The following is a 21,655-nucleotide window of genomic DNA, read 5'->3' as shown; positions in this document are numbered from 1 at the left end:
GGACTCCAAAGGCAGACCTCTCTCCATTACTGCTCGGCAGTTGTTACCTAATCTGTAAATTGCCTTATCTGGAAGACGAGAGGGTTGAACCAGAAGGTATGTCAGGTCCTCCAAGTCCAGACATTTTATCTTCCATTTCTAACATTCTCTGTTCTAAGGTCCTTCCCAGCTCTGACAGTCTAGGTTTCCCCCTTGCTACAACCTCACTCTTTCCACTACTCCTTAGGAATCTCTCCGTCCTGTCGGCAGCCTAAGGCGGTCCCTTTAATTCCTAGAGCTGCTCAGCCCTGACCTATCCCAGAGAGGAATCCCTTGGCTGGCCCAAAGGAGAGTTCGGAATCAGGTGGGGAAGGGGTACTCTTTTCAGCCAATCTCAGGCCGCCTGGGGCGAGCACTGACGCACATGCAAAGCCGGTGGAATTCTCTCCGCCCAATGACAGTACGAAAGGCGGGGGTGGGGTGGGGCGGAGGGTGAACGACAGCTCTGCGGACCAATGGACAGGCGGGGGACAGCCTATATGAGCCTGCCCCAGCGCACCTTAATCGACTTTCTGTCCTGTCCACCCCGTCGGTTGTGTGGGAACGTCGGGGCCGGAGCCCGCAGAGCCGCCGCCCCCCTCCCAGCACCCGCCTGCTTCCCTCCCCCCTGTTCTCCTCTCCACTCCCGGTTCTTGCCTTCTAGGCTCCGGGGTCTGGCCAGAGATGCCGTCGGAGAGCGGGGCTGCGAGCCCGGACGCAGCAGCGGTGGCGGCGGCGGCAGCGGCGCCCCCGGCCCTGGTCAAGCCCGCGGCAGCCCCTACCCATAAACGAGTGGGTCTCAGCCCGGAGCCTTCCTCCGGAGCCCCACGACGGCGCTTCAGCCGGTTGAGCTGGACGCAGGTGCAGAGACTGGACGCTCTGCTGGGCGAGGAGGTGCCCGTCCACGGACGTGGTAACTTCCCCACGCTGACCGTACAGCCACGCCAGATCGTGCAGGTGAGTGCGGGACCCACGCGTCCGAGACTTGGCTGTTCCTCTCTCCCCGCAGCTTCCCCCCTACCCTGTCTCCCGGCGTTGGTTTCAGCCGAGAAAGACTGGGGGTGCTGGACACGCCCCCCTCCAAGCGCTGTTGGGGTAGAGAAACGGTGAATTAGAGGAGCAGGATCTGTAAGGAAACTTTAGTTCGCGCAATGTCAAAGCAGGGAAGGACCTTAGAACCTGGGATGTCCGGTTGGGAGGGACCTCAGAACGTTTGAGCTGGGAGGGACCTTAGAACGTAGAATGTTAGCCCTGGAAGGGAGTTTAACAATTATCTAGTTCAGCTTTGTTTTGCAGATGAGGGAAGCGATCCCCCCTCTGCACCCTGTCCCTTTTCTAACCCTGCTTGGGCATCTGGGAAGAAATGGGATGTGGGCTCTGGCCTCTTGGAACCCGAGAGGCCGGGTTGGTATGGCTTTGGAGGTGGGTGTCTGGAGTCGGGCTGAACTGTCCCTGAAAAGGGACACAGTGATGGTACTACCACAGTCCCGCAGGAGGGGAGGGGCAGTAGGGTGTTTCTGCCACAAAATTAAGCTCCCTTCCTCCCCACCCCCACCCCGTGCCCCTCACTGTAGGGTGAGCGCCCACCCAGACCAGAAATTCAGGGCTGGCTCCCTCCCATCCCCACCTCGAACTGGAGGTCCCTTCTCTGCCCTTTGCTCACTCCGGCTAACAGGCTGGGGGCTGGAATCCACAGAGATATGTGCTGAGACGGTGAAACCCGAGGTTGGCGCTGAGCCAGGGGCTGCACACGCCCAGCAGACAGCATGCTGGTGGGGGAGGAGGAGGGAATGAGTGAGCCAGGCTGCCTCCTTGTGGTTGCCTAAGGCGCTGGAGGCGCCTTAGCCCATTCGTTCCCCTCCGCTCCTCTTCAACCTCTGCCCCTCACCTCCACCGCACTCCAGAAGGCTGCCTTTTGATTGGTCTCAGGATCCTTTGCTGGATGTAAGGGTCTTAGCTTTCTGAAGTGGGGAGGCTGCCCTGTGGTACCCTCTGCAGCTGGAGCTGCCCTGGAACGGCCCAGAGCAGCGCTGATTCCCCTCCCACCCCAGCACCCAAGCCTAAGCTTCTAGAACTGAAGGGAAAGTCCCCATCTTAAAGAAACAGGAAAATCCAGCCTGGATTCCTGCTGTCATTTCAGAGCAGTAACTGCCCAGGTAGCAGACATCTGGCCAGGTGAGCCAGGCCACTCCCTGGCTTCAGCTGTCCAGGGTGTGCCCTTTCCCCCTCCCAAACCTATGAAGGCACTGACTGAAGCTTTGGGGATTGGTGCCAAGAGAGTGGCCCAGAGCCAGGCTGACAAGTTCCTGAATGGGACCCTATGCTCCATCCCCCATTCCCTGTCTGGGATTCAGTCCAGTCCTTCTGTCTCTAAATACCTGGAATTTTAGAGATTCCATGTCGTGGACCCTGTGCTTCTGCCTACTTGGGGAAGGTTTACCGTCTTGCAGAGAGGCAAGAAATAAGACCCTTAGGCTGCAAGTGAGGAGTCCTAAGTTTGAGTCCTGGCTCCAACAATAATTCACTGTGTGACCTTGGGAGAATTCCATGCCCTCTCTGAGCTCAGTTTTCATTTCTATAGAAAGGGAGAGATAGATTCCTCATCTATAAGATGAGGCAGAGTAGGTGTCAAACTAGAAGTCCTAAGAGTGCTGGCCTAAGAATAATTCAAGATCTATAATCTTATGACATACCTGCTCTACACTAACAGTTTACACTATTGATTTCTGGGGAATATATTTCAGGAGAAGTGCTTGTTGGGAAATCTTGCCGAAACCAACAGAATGAAAGGAGGCATTTGAACTACTAGATGGTCTCAGAATCACAATGTTAGCAGACTGGAAAGGGACTTTGTAGACACAGTCAAACCTCCTGACTGCAGAGATGGGAAAACAACAGACTCAAGAGGAAGTGATTTGCCCAAGGTCACTAAGCTAGGAAATGTCGCAACCATGTTTTCTGATTCTAAATTCAAGATTTTCTTTCCTTTCCTCCCCTTTACTTTTTAGATCTTTTATTACATCTTTTTCCTCTTTTTTACATTCCTGTCACTTTTCCCCTCTTCCCCCTTGTACCAAATATACAGAATCAAAGAAAACCAATCAACACATTGCCATTGTCTGAAAATGTATGCCTAATTCTGTCCCAGTAGTCGACCACCTCTCTTCTGAAAAGTAGAAGGCAGGCTTCACTGTCAGTCGTCTGATTAGTCACTGCCTTGATCAGAATTCTGAAATCCTTTTCTGTAGTTTTTCTTTACTATAATGTTCTTTTCTTATTGCTTCCCAAGGCTCTCTGCAGTTCTATGAATTTAGAGGAGAGCCAGTATTTGGGGGGATAAAGGAGAGAAAGGGGTAACTGGGGTAGGGGTACAACTATAACAGCTACACATGAACAAGGCTCAGGGAACTGTGCTTTCTTATTCTTCCCCCCAGACTCTTGCAGAATCAGGGGCCAGGACCCAAAGACTGTCCTTCCTGATGCCTTTAGGAATCAGGAACTGAGTATTCCTTCATGCCCGTGAATATTCACGATAGGATGGACCCCCTAGCCCCAGACCTTGGCTCTGTACTTATGCCTGTCAACTTAGGCTGCTAGCCCCGCCTGCTTGCCAATTCTCAAGGGTGGGAGCCTAGGCTGATCACATCTGTCAGGGGCCCAGGTGCAGGTAAGTTCTGACAGCAACGTCCAGGACTCTTTGGGTCAGATGGATGCTCTCAGGCAGCTAGGACCCAGGCAGGTTGTGTCCAAGTATGGCAAGTTGATGATGCCGAGGGGACTCAAGACCATACCATATAAGGACAGCCTGAAGGAACTGAGGATGTTTAGTTTAGAGAAGACATAGAAGAAAGAATGCCATAGCTCCTTTTCAACAAGCAGGGGACTGCCTCAAATGGAATAAGGATTAGATTCTCAACTTGGCCCCAAGGGGCAGTGAATGGAGGGAGTGAATGGTTCAAGTTGTGGTGAGGCACGTCTAACAAATCAGATAGATCTCAATTCAGCACCTACTGTGTGCTACGACTTCTCTCCTAGTGGAGTGGGCTTTTTCAAAAGGGAGCCAAAGTGATATGATCACTTAGGAGAGTTTTTCAGGACATCCTTGGTCAAACAGGGGTTGGCTTCATGACTTCTAAATTCCCTTCAAGTTTTGGGATCCTGAGGCCTCCTGGTTCTTGGGCCCACATTGAGACTTTTAGAATGAAAAGGGGTGCCATAGCACTTTACAGATGTACCCTCATGAGCAATGAATTCCAGGACGGCTTCTGCTCCCTAGAGGGAGCTTATCTCTTTCCTTACCACCATCACCCCCAACTGGGCCACTTCAGAGGAAAGAGGAGCCTTCTCTGGCACCAGGCAAGCAGGGCTGCCCCCTCAGTGACTAGAAAGTCTCAAATTGGAGCACAGCTAAGCTCCTCAGAGGCACCCTTGGGTGTGTCAGTATCTGAGGTGTCACACCTGGGAGACAACAGCTCTAGGCTGGCTGACACAGCGGGCCCCAAGCCCTGACGCTGGAGGATTTAACAAGAATACAGACACCTCCTCACCCATCCAGATGCCCCAGTCCTGGGGTGGGGGGAAGACAGATTGGCATCAGTGTTTGCGACAAGTCAGCTTGGGTGCTGCCTACAGGTGGTTTTGGTTGTCCCTCAGGTAAGAGGGCCAGTGTGAGAACTGCCCTTCCTCCCCCAGCAGGGGCAGTCTATATTAGCATTATAGTGTTTTGGAAAGAACCCTGTGCCTACTGTTAGGGGTCTTTCATTTACATCTCAGCTCTCCCATTTACTGTGGTGCCTTGGGTGAATTATTTCAGGCTTTAGCCTGCCTTTTCTCATTTGAAAAAAATGGAGATATCATCGAACTATTTACCTCATAAGCTGGTTTTAAGAGAACTATTTGAAAAGCTTACAAAATACTGTTGAAATCATTATTATTGGTTCCATGGATGGGGATTGGTTGGGGGCTGGGATGGGGAGGGTTATCTTTAGCCCCTCAGCTGCAGAAGGAAGAGGACATGGCCTGTCTGGACCCTTATGGCATCTGGCTCCAATGGCTTCCTGGTCTTTGTTCAGATGTAGCAACTGACCCTAGCTACTGCAATTACTGCTCTTATGTGGGCAGGTCATCTCCATTTCAGGTGAAAAAACTCCTTTTCTCTGTACTGAGTGCTTTATATCCTTTAGCTTGCTTGATTCTCCCATCCCTCCCCTCTGGGAATATAGGACAATAGGTACCCTCATTCTAGCAGATAAAGAAATTGAGGCTCAGGTAGGTGATAATAGATCCAAGACTGGAACCCAGGTCAGCTGATTTCCATTCTTGGCCAGATCTCATTTTCCAAAGTTTGGGGCATCAACCCCATGACTAGGGTCAGGGCTGAGGTCCCAGCTCCCAACACCTGGATATCCCCAAGCCTTGCCCACCCATCTACCTTTCTCACCCCCTGAAGCCATAAGTCTCACACATTTCATCTGCAGGTCTAGTCTGATTTTCCTACCCAGCCATCAGTAGTGATGATACCAGAGAATCTGTGGGATCCAAGGATCTCTGTGGTCTTGGTCTTGTAGACTTCTGGATAGGTGCTATCAACATGATGGTGGCCAGAACCTCTATTGGGGCAAAGAAGGGAAGGTTTCCTTTTTCAACAAGAGGGGTCTTGTCCATAGGGGAACCATTCAGCTCTGACTTTCCACCCAACCTCAGCTTTTTGAGGAAACATTGGTTTCCCCAAAAGTACTGACACCAGAATCAGAGCACTAGGGTTTGTATCCTGGCTCTTCCACAAGTGATTTAACTTCTCTGGGCTCTAGCATCCCCATCTATGAAATGTCAAGATTGGACTAGGCAACCTTCTAAGTAAGTTTTCTCCCTGTTTTAAATCCATGCTTCCATGCTTCCCCTTTCAGTGGTCCTGAGTCTTCCCCTCCTCCACCACTATATTTCCCACCCTTCTTTTTCCAAATCCATCTCTGACCTCCATCCCCTCCCCTTTCCAGTAAGTGTTCCATGTCCGACCCCACCCAGCTTGTACTGCTTGATTACTTCATGTCTCCTAGGCATTTATATATTTATCTTCACCAGCTCAGAATTAGGGAGGGAAGCCATACAGGACCAGCTGACTTAGCACCAAGTGGGAGTTGTAGAAGAATTTAGAGGTCCAGGAGCATTGGCTGCCCTAAACCCTTGCCCAAACACTTCTCAACTGAGTTCTTCATGAGGCCAGACTCCTTTTTGCCTGGACTTTGCCCAGATCCAGAGAAGCACCTGTTGGAAAGCTTTGACCTTATGCAGGGAAGGAACCCTCAATGGTCCCAGCTTCTATCTGAGCAGACTTTGACTGAAAATCACAGTCAATGCTATATAGTGAAGAGAGAGCCAAGCTAGCCTTGGAACCCCTGGGTTCCCTCTCATATCTCTGACAAATACTTGACCTCTTAAGTGCCCTTGACAACTTTCTGGGACTTTTAAGTTGCTGAGGAGGTACCAGCCTGCATTGGTAAAGGGAATTCCATATACCAATGGAATCTCAGCTCTAGTCTCTGTCTTAGTAATAGAAATGACTAATTGTTAGCATTGATATAACGCTGCAAGGTTTGCAAAGCCTTTGACAAATATTTTCTCATTTGTTCCTCACAACAATCCTGGGAGGTAGGTGCTATTATTATCCCCATCTTATAAATGAGGAAACTGAGGCAGACAGGTGAAGTGTCTTGCTCAGGTTCCTACAGCTAGTAAGTGTCTGAGGCTGAATTTGAACTTGGGTCTTCCTGAATCTATCATACTGAGCTGATTCTTGCTAGACTGGGTATGCAGTAATCCATTATGTTTGTAAAACTCACTTTAGAGGTGTCTAATATTTGCTTAACTCAGTGCCTGGTACAAAGGAGGCACTTCGTTGTTCAGTCATTTTTCAAGTTATGTCTGACTCCTCATGACACTGCTTGGGGTTTTCTTGGCTCATTTTACAGATGAGGAAACTGAGACAAAGAGGGTTAAGTGACTTTCCTAGGGTCACACAGCTAGTAAGTTTCTGAGGCCAGATTTGAACTCAGGAACATAGGTCTTTCTGAGTCCAGACCAGAGAGATGCACTCCCCACTGCATCACCTAGCTACACATAGTAGGCACTTAACAAAGGTGTATTGATTGATTGTTTGCTGGATGCCCAGAGTACCTTGGCTCCCATAATAACAATGCCTATCAATACAGAGCTTTGCACAGCCTTTTGTATGTATTCTTGGCTGTACTGTTGCGAGGAGACCACCAGTGCAGAACACTGTGAAAGCCACTGGGCTTGTGCTACATGAGGAAGGAACTTGCAATGCCTAGCTTGCAGGAGAGAAGGCTCAGGGGGTGTCCTTGTAGCTCTCAAGTGTCTGAAGAGCTCTCATGGCGGGAGATGGCTAAGGCTCAGGTTTGACCTCAGACAGCAGAACGAGGAGACATAGGTAGCAAGCTGAGGCTTGGCCCATGGGAGAAGTGTCTGACAGTCCTCTGACAGAGGAATGGAGCCATCTCAGGGGGCAATGAGCTCCCCCTCCATGGAGCACTTCAGAGCCAAAGGTAGGAGACCACTCACTGGTGATGCCGAAAGGCAGCTTCTCTCTTTGGGATGTCACTGACTCAATGATGACATCTGGTTGGTCCAGTCCTTTCTGACTCAGAAATGCCTTGAATTCTTCACCATACTGAAAATAGCATAAAAGAGGTTGGGTAGGATTTGACGCCAGCAGTCAAAAGAGCCCTAGACTTGGAACCAGGAACCCTGAGTCCTGCCACTTAGTAGCTATTACCCTGGGCACCTGCTTTAATCTGCAAAATGGGTATATTTGCATTCCTTACATTCCAGGGCTTTGTGAAGAAAGCCTTTTATATAGCTAAGAGTAACTAGTACTGAAATAGGGCTTTAAGCCTTACAAAGAGCTTTGAGCACGATTTCATTTGATCCTCACCACAACTTTGTCCCCATTTTTCAGAAAAGGAAACTGAGTCTTAGGCATTCAGTGTTTTTGCCCAAGGTCTCCCCAGAGGTGATATGGCTGTGAGTCAAAATTCCAGTTTATCCTGACTGAACCCAGCAGTGTCCAGTGTACACGTGGTATAAGCAGCCTTTATGGTCAGTAGAGTACCACAAAAAGGAGGTTATTACTGTTTCTGAGTCCCAGATGACAGAAATGACTTGCCTGATGTCACCAGGTGAATCAGTGACAACATTAGGACAGGGCCTCCTGTGTCTTGGCTCTTTCCCAAGCCAGGTCTGCTATATCAGCTGTTATTTGCACTTATTCTACAGCTTTTCATGGCCTCTGCCAAGTTGAGTGTCCCATAAACAGTTGGTGCCAGATAAGTGTTGGTGTGATAACTGTTTTCTGCCTCCGTCCCTCCATTGTTCCCCATCCATTAGCTTAGGTCTTCCTCACCAGGAAAGGCCTTACTTCCAGGGGATCCTTCACATCTGTCTGTGTTCACCTGGTCACACTCCCTTCTCTCCTCTTCAGGTAGTCCGGAACCGCCTCGAGCAGCTGAGGGTCCCTGTCCACAGCGTCCGCCTCAATGGGTCTGCGGCCAGTCACGTCCTCCACCCAGACAATGGCCTGGGCTACAAGGACGTGGATCTCATCTTCCGAGTGGATCTACAGGACGAGGCTGCCTTCCAGTTGGTACGAGATGCAGTTCTGGCCTGCCTCCTGGACCTCCTACCAGCTGGCGTGAACCGGACCAAGATCACACCCCAGACCCTGACAGAGGCCTATGTGCAGAAGCTGGTCAAAGTGTGCACGGACACAGACCGCTGGAGCCTCATCTCCCTATCCAACAACAGCGGCAAGAACGTTGAACTTAAGTTTGTGGACCACCTGCGGCGCCAGTTTGAGTTCAGTGTGGACTCTTTCCAGATCATGCTGGACTCTATGCTGTTGTATGGCCAGTGCTCATCCACCCCCATGTCTCAGGCCTTCCACCCAACGGTGATGGGTGAGAGCCTATATGGGGACTTTGATGAGGCACTGGAGCATCTGCGGCAGCGACTGATTGCCACCCGCAATCCTGAGGAGATCCGAGGTGGGGGCCTGCTCAAGTACTGCCACCTTCTGGTGCGTGGCTTCCAGCCCTGCCCTGGCACTGACGCCCAGGCCCTCCAGCGCTACATGTGCTCGCGCTTCTTCATTGACTTCCCAGACTTGGGCGAGCAGAGGCGCAAGCTGGAGCGCTACCTGCAGGCCCACTTTGGTGGGGGCGCTGGCCCTGCCTGCTATGCCTGCCTGGTGACCCTGCACCGGGTGGTGAATGAGAGCACTGTCTGCCTCATGGGCCACGAGCGGCGCCAGACGCTGGACCTCATCGCCATGCTGGCCTTGCGGGCGCTGGCCGAGCAGGGTCTTGTGGGCGGCACTGCCCTGGCCTGGCACTACCAACCTACTTCCTACCCTGGCAGTGATGGGGCTGCCCCTGCCCTCAACTACTATGTGACCCCCCTCCAACCTCTGCTGACCTGTGGCCACTCCTCCTACCCAACCTGGCTGCCTTGTAGCTGATCTGAGAGGGGTGGGAGAGTGGGGTCCCCCATCTTCACCCCTGGGACCTGAGCCAGCTAGGGGAAACGCGGATCTGTCCCCAACCGCATCAGGCCTTAGCACTGTTAGATGCTGCTTATCTATTTGCTGTTGGGGTGAGGGTGGGGACATGGTTAGGGTGTCTAAGGGGTTAGTACCGATCAAGCCCAGCCTAGAAGGGGCCACGGCCTTGGGCAGGTGAGGGCGGTCATTCTAGTCTTCTTTTAACAGTCTTGTCAAAGCTACCCCAGTCAGGACCCCATTCTTCTAGCTGTGGCTGAAAACTCCTGCAAGCCAGGCTCCCTGCCCTCCATAGGAACAGACTCTGAAAGGGCTGCCTCCCTCCTTGCTTGTACTTGGGCAGGAGACAGCTCAAGGATGTTCAGAGCCAAGCCTGAGGAACAAGGGGCAGGAGGATGGCAGCAGATTTGGGGAGTGTGTGTGTGTTGTGTGTGTGTGTGTGCGTGTGTGTGTGTGTGTGTGTGGCCAGAACATGGTGTGACTATGGAGGAGGGGGGTGGGAGATTTCCTGTACAGGAACCTGGCCATGAGGGCATTTCTGTATAACCTCCCACCCCCTGGGGGGCCACTCTGCTGCATGGCTTTGATGAGGCCCATCACTGCCTATGAGTGTGTCAAGTGGGCCAAGACTGGCCCTGGAAAGGAAGATCCTTTAAGACATTTTGGGGGACAGCGAGGTATGGGGAACCAGCTATCTGGACATATGCAGTGAAGAGATTTGCCGTCTTGACTTTCTATAGCTTGTTTAGGCATGGGGACTGAGGACACACAGAGGGCATGGTGCCAGCCCAGTGTGGGCAAGATTAGCTCCAGGCTTCAAAGACTAATGCCAAATGCCCCATGGCACCTGCATAACCAGCCTGGATTTCCTCCTTCCCAAATGCTCCTCTCAAGGAAGACATGACCTTGGGCAAACTGGATGATCATCTGGCCTTAGGAAGAGAAAGGTTTTTAACAGGCTAGGAGAGCTCAGGACAGCTAGGTCAGGAAGACTTGAGTTCAAATCTAATCTCATATACTTACTAGCTGTGTGACCCTGGGCAAGTCACTTTACCCTGTTTGCCTCAGTTCATCATCTATAAAATGAGCTGGAGAAAGAAATGGCAAACCACTCCAATATCTTTGCCAACCCCAGAGGAGTCAGGGAACGTTGAACACACCTGAAAAATAACTCAACCACAACTGGAGAGATCAGCCCCTATATCTATGTCATGCCCCTGGCCTCCTGGTCCTACCCCTTCCTGGGGAGGGGGCTGGGGCCACTTGTCTTCTTGAATCTGAACCTTTTTTGATTCTTTTTATTCTCTGTGGTTCAGAAATGGGGGTGGGCCTTGAGGATAAAAAGCCTGGCTTGCCCCACCCCACCCTAGCTCCCCGTATACTCCATCCTTCTTAACCCCCAAGCTGAGTCAAGTCTTGGACAATAAAGATTTCTCTGCAGAGCCAAGCCTTGCCCTTCCCAGAGTGATTGGTTTGTTTGCCTGGGGGTTTAGGAGAATGGTACTTTCCTAAGGGTGACTTGGAGGCCTTTAGGTGATCTTTTTCTTCCCCCTCCCCCAAGATTTGAATTGTTTTCTCTGAAGACTCCTAGGCCTCAGATCTTCTCTGAAGTAGTGGGACTATGAAGATCCCATTTTATTCCTTAGAGGCCCCAGCACCTGAAAGAAGAAGGGGTTGGGGCCAGGTAAGTGACCTATGATCGAACTTCCAGCCATTTACACCCAGTGGAGAGCTGGGAAGGTTCTGATTACTTTGGGTATACCCCTTCCTTCCCTCAGAAGCTCAAACCCGCCTCCCCCCATCCCTGGGTGCTCCATGGTTTTGAAGGGGGAAGTCTTTAAGGAGGGAGGGAACCTGGAGACCACCAAGTCTGGTGGAAGCTTGTAGGGTAACTGGCACCAACCAGTCCTGTTATTGAACGACTGAATTGAAGAGAGAACCCAGAAGGTCTCAGGTGTGGGAGGGAGACAGCAGGGCTACTGAACCCAGGAACCTCTCATTAAAGCAAATAAAGTTTCTATTTTCTCTATTTTGAGTCTATGTGTGCTCTGTCTTGGGGTTGAGTAGGGAGGGTGGAGTAGAACTTTCTGGGGCCTGCCCTCGTCCTTGCATTTTTCCTGGTGGGGGGTTGGGGGGGTGGCAGAGGAGAAATATTCTTCTGTAACTAGCAATTGTACGTGCCAAACCAGCTGCTTAAAGGTAATTGGATCGTGGGACTGGACCAGAGCAGACTATGGAGGGTGGGGGGTGGGAAGGGAGATCTACCCAAGGCATCCCCATCCTGGGAGTAAATTGGACCTAGTTCTGGACCTAGGGGCATGCCTCGTAGGCCATGGCCTTAATGAGGGAATCTTGATCAGGTTTGATTGGATCCAAGGCAGAAGAATCTTTGGGGTTATCTAGTTAAACCCTTACCTCTGGGTAAACCCCCTCCCCACAATAGCCTTAAGGAGAGGTCAGCTGGGCTTAGAGGTCTCCAGGGAAAGGAAAACTGCCTTCCCAGGAAGTACCTTCTCCTTTTAGATGGCTCTAGCTCTTAGGTTTTCCCCTTATCTGAAGCCTAAATCTGCCTCTGAAATATCTGGGCCTGGAAAAGTTAAGAGATTAGTCCAAGGGTCATGAAGCCCAGGGAGCCTTTGAACCCAAGTTCTCTGATGTGGTCATCTAATGTAGATTTTACTACATTTGCTTCTGTACCCCCAACCCCATTTGTAGGCCTGGATAGGAGTGGGAACTCATAATGAGCCAGCCACCCAGTCCTCTTTCCCGGGGATGGTTACTTGGTTTGTGAGGAAACCCCATCCCCTGAATTGCTCTCATTTTGTTCCCTTGAGTTGATTTTTGCCTGGGAGTATTGCGGGAGGAGTTGGGAGGGTAATGTAAATATAAGAGACGTATGCCTCTTGGGAAATACAGCCACCAAGGGAAAAAAAAAACAGTTTGGATCACCAGTTCCCCTGGGCATTGGCACTGGGCCTGCCTTCGTCAGTGCTGACATAAGAACATGGGTAAAGGATAGGGATTAGACAGCTCCTAGTCCTGGGTCACTGCTCAGGATTGGAGGGGACCTTCACTCTCTAGGATGGGGAGTCCCTCTGTCCCTGTCAGCAGTACTCAGGCATCTCCAGACTTAGTGTAGACCCCATCCAAAGGTATGCAATGACTGGGGGTGGGTGGCAATTCTGGCCACTGAGGGTCCAAGAAGGGAGAGGTCATCACCCTGAGGCACTTGGCCCTGTCACCATGACGATACCAGCTATTGTTTACCAAAGTCCTTTTCATCCAGAGATCTCAAAGCCCTTAATTTATTCACCCTCATTGGACGCCTCTGAAGTGGTGAGTTTGATGTAGACAAAGCAAGACAGTGAGCAGGATGAGTCAGGACACAGGAGTCTTGGCACCCAGCCTGCTCCAGGTCTAATGCAAAAGATAGATACCTCACTAAATCTACCCTTCCTTCCCTCCTTTTTGCTTTAGGTGGTTTAGGACGCTAGCTGGACCAAAACTCACTAATGGGGTTTCTTAGTGTCAGATGGGATAAAGGGGAGACTCGAAGGCAACTCAGGATCTCCTTTCCAGCCAGTCTCCCCCTCTGAAGTCCTTTCCCCTACCCATCCATCATATCCAGGTAGCCTGGTGAATCTTTCTGAAGTGCAGTGCTGAAGTGTTTACCCCAGAATCTTCACTGGCTCTCAACTACCAGCAGAACAAAAGCCTAAGGGACCTAAGGGACTCCAGCCTGCCATCACTAGCTTCTCCAATTTTATCTGCCCTTATTCCCCAGCTACTCCCAACACTGGCAATACCTTCACTTTTTTTTTAGGTGCTCATTTTTTAAAATTTATTTATTTATTTTTAGTTTTTAACATTCATTTCCACAAGATTTTGAGTTTCAAATTTTCTCCCCATCTCTCCCCCTCCCCCACCCTAAGATACTGTGCATTCTGATTACCCCTTCCCCCAATTACCCCTCCCTTCTCTCACACCCCTCCCTTCCCTTATCCCCATCTTCTCTCTTTTCTTGTAGGGCAAGATAGATTTCTATATCCCATTACTTGTATTTCTTATTTCCCAGTTGCATGCAAAAACAATTCTCAACATTCGTTCCTAAAACTTTGAGTTCCAACTTCTCTCCCTTCCTCCCTCCCTACTCATCCCTACTGAGAAGGCAAGCAATTCAATATAGGCTATATGTGTGTAGTTATGCAAAAGACTTCCATAATAGTCATGTTGTGAAAGACTAATTATATTTCCCTCCATCCTATCCTTCCCCCCATTTATTCTATTCTCTCTTTTGACCTTGTCCCTCTCCAAAAGTGTTTATTTCTAATTACTCCCTCCTCCCATTTGCTCTCCCTTCTATCATCCCTCCCACACCCCCACTTATCCCCTTCTCCCCTGCTTTCCTGTAGTGTAAGATAAATTTTCATACCAAGTTGAGTGTGCATGTTATTCCCTCCTTAAGTCAAATGTGATGAGACTAAGCTTCACTTTTTCCCTCTCACCTCCCCCCTTTTCCCCTTCATTGAAAAAGCTTTTTCTTGCTTCTTTTACGAGTGATAATTTGCCCCATTCCATTTCTCCTTTTCTCCTCCCAATATATTCCTCTCGCACCCCTTAATTTTATTTTTTAGATATCATCCCTTCCTATTCAACTCATCCTGTGCCCTCTGTTTATATATATACATATATATATGTATATATAATCCCTCCAACTACTCAAATACTGAGAAAAGTCTCAAGTTACAAATATTATCTTTCCATGTAGAAATGTAAACAGTTCAACTTTAGTAAGTCCCTTATGATTTTCTTTCCTGTTTACCTTTTCATGCTTCTCTTGATTCTTGTGTTTGAAAGTCAAAATATCTATTCAGCTCTGGTCTTTTCATCAAGAATGCTTGAAAGTCCTCTATTTCATTGAATGATAATTTTTTCCCCTGAAATATTATACTCAATTTTTCTGGGTAGGTGATTCTTGGTTTTAATTCTAGTTTCTTTGACTTCAGGAATATCATATTGTAAACCCTTCAATCCCTTAATGTAGAAGCTGCTAGATCTTGTAATACCTACACATGGAATGTCCTCTTGTACCCCCATCCACCACTTCTTTCTAGTATCCCCACCCACCACATCCACATCCATCCTTTCAGGCCCAGCTCAAGTGCCACCACCTTCATGAAGCTTCTGATATCCCTAGGGACAATGCTCTCTCAGTCCTCAAACCCCCCCAGAGTGCTTTGTCCTATCCCTGCCCCATCATCCTTGACCTTGTATTAACTGTGTACATGGCATAGCTCCTAATAAAATACACATTCTTTGAAAGCAAGAGCTGTCTTTTTATCCCATGGCCCAGTATTGGACTTTGTACATAGTAAGTGTCAAATTGCACATATGTGTATATATGTGTGCATGTATATTCATTCATATGTGAATGAATGCTTTTGCTCAGGGGAGTATATTCCCCCATGAGTGGGGAGATGTGACTGTGCTGACCTGAGGAGGATATCTAAGTGTGCAAGGATCTATGTGTGTGTACGCAAGGTTGTGTTTGTATGTGTACAAATGAATGTGAATGTGCAAGAGGATGACTGGCAGTAGCCCCAAATTGTGATGAGGCACATTAAAACTGTGCTGAGTTACAGATAACAGTGTAGACATTATTTATATCGGTAACATGGTCTCTACAGCAGTATACAAGTGCCCCTGCCTGTTGGTGCCAACTGGCCGAATGTCAGAGCCAGAAGGGACCTTTACAACATAAAAGGTCAGAACTGAGAGAGGCTTTAGAATTTAGACCATAGAATGTCAGCGCTAAGAGGAAGGAAGAAATCAAGCATTGATTAAACCCCTACTATGTGCCAGGCACTGTGCTAAACATATATAGTTTATAAATAGTATTTCATTTGATTCTGTCAATAACCCTGAGAGGCAGATGTTACTATTGTTATTTCTATTTTACAGTTGAGGAAATTGAAGCAAACAGAACCAAAAGGACTTGCCCAGGATCACATAGCTAGTAAGGGTCTGAGGCTACTTTTGAACTTAGTATTCCTCACTCCAGGCCCAGCATTCTATCCACTGCACCACCTACCTACCAGCTAAATCATAGTGTTATAGAAGTGGAAGTTTGACACCAAAGGGGAAAGGCAGAGAGATGTTCCTATCTCTAGAGGCAGCTAGAAAGCACAATAGATGGAGTCAGGAAGACCTGAGTTCAAATCCAGCCTCAGACACTTATTAGCTATGAGACCCTGGGCAAGTAATTTAACCTCTATCTAATGGCACCTCCCTCTGAGGGGTCTTGTGAGAGTCAAATGAGATACAACTTGTAAGATGCTTAGCACAGAGTAGGTGCTTAATAAATACACCCACTTTCCCTATGACCCCCCCCCCCCCACCATATTTCTCTTCCCTGACTACTATGCACCTATGCTGTTTTCTTTCCCTAATTAGACTTTCTCTCTTCCTATTTGGAACCCTAGAGCTTAGCCTGACACAGTACATGTTTAGTCTAAGCTTTCCTTTATTTAATACATTTGCTGCTCTATCCATGATCTTGTACACATATGTTAGTATGTAACATACTAACATATGTGACATTCAGTCATTCAGTATCAAACATCTGCTCCTGGATACCGAGCACTGTGGTAAACACAGAAAGAGACATGAAAACTTTAGGAGCTGTCCTCGTACCTATGCCCATGGGGTGAGGGGGCCTGGGAGCATCTCCATCTGTAGGGCATAGTATGCCTAACGCACAAAGCTAACTCCCCTCCAGCCCTGTCTGTCTCTGCTCCCAGCTCTGGCAGTTCCTCCAGCATCCCTCATTGGCCAGTATATTTAGAATACAGCCCTCATGGGAAAAACAGCTCTGACTGTGAGCCCAGGACTGGGCCAGGAGCCCAAGCTGATCAGTCAGTCGGCGTTGGCGTCAGCAGCTTGGCTAATGAGCCCTGATCTCAGGCCATGGAGGCTGTCCTGCCATGGTGCTTAGTTCCCCAGAGTTCTTGGGGAGCTTGAGAGGAGATGAATGTGGAAGAACTGAGCCTAGGACTCCCCCAGGGAAAGCCCCTGGGAACATGGGCCTGGTAGGCAATGGGGCAGTACCCTCTTCTCTGCCAGTTCCAGGCTTCCCCAGGCCCCTCTTGTATTTGTATCCCTAGTACCTGACACATAATAAACGTGTTTCATTCATTCATATGGTGGGTCCTGTATCTTTGACCTTGTATCTATGTGTATTAAACACTTACTGGGTCTTTAGGACCTGGTAGACTATTCATTACCACCCTTGCTTCTCATCTTCCTGTGAGTGTGCCATCATGGGCCAGCAGTGAGAGGAGAGAGGAGAAGCAGAGGTGGAACAGATCTCTCTCCCTTTCTCTGCTGAGATGCTGGCTTCTGCCTCTCTGTTTATCTCAATCTCTATCTCTAGGGTCAGACTCCATCTAAAACAGTGTATGTAGTTCTGGGTGCCATATTTTAGGGGATACTGAGGATCCAAAAAGTAGCCCAGTGTTGTGTTCTGGGAACACAGAAATCAAAAAAGGACTCATTCCTTGCTTTTGGGGACCTTACATTTGATTGGTGAAAATTGACTTTCCCTCAGTCCAAAAGGGGTCCACCAGGAGGGTGAGGGTCCACCTGGAGACCAGGTCACCTAAAGGATCTGGGGACCTGGGGATATTTAGACCAGAGAAGAGAAGACTTAGGAATCTCCACAAAAGTGATCTTTAAATATTTGAAGGGCTGCTTTGCTTGACCCCAGAGGACAAAACAAGTGGTGATGGAGGGGATGGGGGGATAAAGGAGGGGGACTGGAAATATAACACTTTGTCCAGACTCTCAAAAAGCTATAGTATGCAAAACAGCCACACCCCCATAGACTGTCTCAGCAGATAGGCTAAAGCAAGTGGACTGTAATGAACAGACTCCATCAGTGAGTTTGGGAGATGTCTACCCCAAGTATGTGAAGACTTCCCTTGGAAGAATGGGCAGATGAGAACAATTTATTGCAATGCCTATAAAGGTGGCTGAAGCAGGCACTGTGGAGTGCCATGTCAGACATGGACACCACCAAGGTCATCCACTGCATCCCAGGTCACCACTGGTTATCCTGACTTTTGCCCTGTCACTGGACTTTGATGACTCTGGAAGAGTGAGGCTGATGACTTTGTGCAACTCTGTCTCACTTAAATTTAATTCACATACAAGTCAAGACATCATCCTATGATGTCACTGGTCCTCTGAAGGACAAACAACATTTACACTTATGGTAATTTTACTCTTTATTTATGTCATCTCCACCCTTTAGATGCAGGGTGGGGCCTGTGTCACCTCTCTCTTTGTATCCCCAAGGCCAAAATGGTGTGTCTGCCAGGCAGGGTAGACACTTAATAGCTATTTATTGAATGGACCGATCAATGAATAAAGTTATAGGGAATCCATGTAAGAAAGTAGGGGCTGTAGTAAATGATTTCTGAGGCCCTTTCTAGTTCTGAGAGAGAGAGAGAAGAATTTAGATAGATCTAGTATATGAATTGAGGTTTCTGGTCTTTATAATGTGGCTGATGAGGAGGAGGAGGATGAGAGCAATGATGATGATGACGATGGCGGTGATGACGATGATTATGATGGCGGTGATGATGATGACGACGACGATAGCAATGATGACGATGGCGGTGATGACGATGATTATGATGGCGGTGATGACAATGACGACAACGATAGCAATGATGACGATGGCGGTGATGACGATGATTATGATGGCGGTGATGACAATGACGACAACGATAGCAATGATGACGATGGCGGTGATGACGATGATTATGATGATGATGAAAACGATGATGACGATGATGATGATATACGGAGGAGGATCAGCACTCCTCACTCCCAGAGGATGGATGAGAGACAGGTATCCACTAGGTAGTTTGCATAGTTTCTGGATGCCTCAGGCTGAGGGGAGAAAGGAGGGAACTCAACCTCTACCTCTCCCTACCCCCACCCAAGTCTCTCACTCCCAGCTCTCCCTTATTTGTAAGGTGCTTAGCACAGTACCCAACACACAGTAGGTTTTATATAAATGCTTATTTCCCCTCCTTCCCTAAACCTTCAGCCTTCACCTCCACTTCAGCCCAGTCATGATCTCTTAGGAGTCCCCAACCAAGGACCCCATCTCACTCCCTTTCCTGGATAAGGTGGAGGAACTAGGGAGAAGGAATCCATTAGGAGGTGGGTCAAAACTAAACTCCAGGTGGCAGCCCCAGCCTCATCCCTCTCAGCAATGCCCTTCATCTCCTTCCTCTTCTCCAAGGGGCCTGAGCTCTTCACATGCCCACTGTGGCCTGTGTTTTCTTAGCTGGATGACCTTTGGCAAGTCACCTAAACCCCTCTCAGCTTTGGTTAACTATGAAGTGGAGAAAATGATGCTTGTCCTGCCTACCTCCCAGGCTTACTGTGAAAAAAGAAGCTTGTCAATCTAAGATATAAAGCAGCTTATCCTCATTGTTATCATTTCTGTTGTTAGTGTCACTTTGGCATTTAGAGTTGGTATTTAACCTGGAAGAGTTTCTTCTCTACTTCCCATCCTTCCTCTACGGTACCATCAGTCCCCCAGTATATTCTGGGCACATTGTGGGAAAAGACCTTGGATATTTTGAGGAGATGGATTAAAATGGGATTAAGAGTTGGATCATCTAGTACAACAGTCTCATTTTACAGATAGGGAAACTGAGGCCCAGAGAAGGAAAGGGACTAGCTCAAGGTCACACAGGTTACCTGGAGTAAGTAGAGCCAGGTTACAAACACAGATCTCCTGGCTCCAAATCCATGTTCTTTGAAATACTCCAAAATGCCCCTTCAGGCAGAAGAAGGAAAAAGCCCTTTCATCTGGATGAAGGATATAATACCTTCTGTCTTCAGGGAGGGGGCCAAGGAAGCTCCAAATCTTGTTCCATTAGGGACAATAGGCAGAAACAGATGCTATGAGTACCTGAGGTGGGAGAGTAGGTGACAGGTAGGAGCAGCAGCCTCAGGCTCCTGAGGGCCTTGGGCAGAAAGTAAAGCTGGATCCCTAGACCCTCCTGGGCCCACAGGAAAGTTGCTAAGGAGTTTTCTTATCCACAGAGTGGCTGATTTTATCTTCACATACTTAGGACAGATAGTAGAAGTATTTGTGCTTATACCCAAGGGAGACTTTCCCAGTTTGGTAGAGACCAGAAAAATGAAAGATTGAAGATTGATAACTGTGGCCTCCTCTTTCTGGGGCAAAGGGGAAGGAGGGGAGGGGGATTGTCTTTCTGGCTTAGCCTAGTTGGGTTCAATAGCTGAACTAATTGGGTTCGGTATTCTTGGATGGAGACTGAGGGTTGGATGGATGACCGACTCCTAGAAAACACCATTAATGTCAGAATCAAAATGTACCTTAGAACACAATGTCAGAGCTGGGAGGACCCTTAGAACACAGAATGACAAGGTGGGAAGGGCCCTTAGAACACAGAAAATCAGAGTAAGAGGGTCCTTAGAAAACAGAATGTGAGGGCTAGAAGGGCCCTTAGAACACAGAATGTCAGAGCAAGAGGGTCCTTAGAACACAGAATATCAGGGCTGGAAGGGACCTTAGAACACAGAGTTCTAAGGAGAATTCCCAGGAGAGACTGGGGATCCAGCTTTACTTTCTGCCCAGGACCCTCAGGAGCCTGGGGCTGCTGCTCCTACCCATCACCTGCTCTCCCACCTTAGAATGTGAGGGCTAGGAAGAACCTTAGAACACAATGTCAGAGCTGGGAGGACCCTTAGAACACAGAATGACAAGGTGGGAAGGGCCCTTAGAACACAGAAAATCAGAGTAAGAGGGTCCTTAGAAAACAGAATGTGAGGGCTAGAAGGGCCCTTAGAACACAGAATGTCAGAGCAAGAGGGTCCTTAGAACACAGAATATCAGGGCTGGAAGGGACCTTAGAACACAGAGTTCTAAGGAGAATTCCCAGGAGAGACTGGGGATCCAGCTTTACTTTCTGCCCAGGACCCTCAGGAGCCTGGGGCTGCTGCTCCTACCCATCACCTGCTCTCCCACCTTAGAATGTGAGGGCTAGGAAGAATCCTAGGAACGCAGAGTGTCAGAGCTGGGAGGGCCCTTAGAACACAGGATATCAGAACTGGGAGGGCCCTTAGAATATAGCATGTTAAGAGATAGGAGAGAACCAGTCTAAAACTGAACTTATTATCATTTCCCTACTCTCCAAACCTTCCTGTTATTGACAAGGGCACTACTGCCTCCATCACCCCAGCCCACAATCATCTCTACTTCTCAATCCCTCACCCCCAATATCTAATCCATTCCCAAGTCTGTCTTCTCAATATCTCCCCTATAATGTCTCATTCTTGGGACAGCTAGGTGAAGCAGCACATAGAGCACCAGCCCTAAACTCAGGAGGACTCAACTTCAAATCCAGTTTCAGATACTTACTAGCTGTGTGAGCCCTGGCAAGTCACTTAACCCTATTTGCCTCAGTTTCCTCATCTGTAAAATAACAAACCACTCTAGTATCTTTGCCCACAAAACTCCAAATGGGGGTCACAGAGAGTCAAACACCACTGAAAAATGACTAAACAGTAACATGTGGCATTCTCTCCACTCTGACACATAGCACCCTAGTTCAGGCTCTCATTGCCTCTTGCTTGGACTATTGTACTAGCCTTCTAATTGGTCTCCTTGACTCAAATCTCTCCTCCAATCCATCTTCCACCCAGTTACCAAAGAGATTTTCCTAAAGTTTAAATTTGACTAGATCACCCTTCCCACTCCCACCCCCTTAGTAATCTTTAGTAGGTCCCTGTTACCAGGAAGTCAAATATAAAATCCTCTATTTCACATTTAAAGTCCTTTACAATACCATCCCTCCCTCTCTCCTTTTTCCAGTTTCTTACTTTTACTCATGTTTATACCTTCTACAATCCAGTGCCACTGTCCTTCCCATAGTCTTACTTTTATTCCTGTCTACACCTTCCATAATTCACTCCGAGATTCCCTTTCACCCACTCTATGTATCATTGTCTTCCCCATTA

General features: G+C 48.6%; 1 protein-coding gene across 1 annotated transcript; it reads left to right on the top strand.

Annotated features, from left to right (window-relative positions):
* Positions 1–494: 494 nt before the first annotated feature.
* TENT5B (terminal nucleotidyltransferase 5B) lies at positions 495–11,618 on the top strand. The gene is given in 4 exon segments (XM_072609496.1): positions 495–537; positions 540–638; positions 641–975; positions 8,516–11,618. Coding segments are annotated over 4 exon segments (1,512 nt in total). The 3' UTR covers positions 9,551–11,618.
* The last annotated feature ends 10,037 nt before the right edge of the window (positions 11,619–21,655 follow it).

The sequence above is a fragment of the Notamacropus eugenii genome, chromosome 5 (genome assembly GCF_028372415.1).
Source record: "Notamacropus eugenii isolate mMacEug1 chromosome 5, mMacEug1.pri_v2, whole genome shotgun sequence".
Classification (NCBI taxonomy): Eukaryota; Metazoa; Chordata; class Mammalia; order Diprotodontia; family Macropodidae; genus Notamacropus; species Notamacropus eugenii.
The sequence above is the reverse complement of the archived record's forward strand: the minus strand, read 5'-3'. Positions and strand labels throughout refer to the sequence as shown.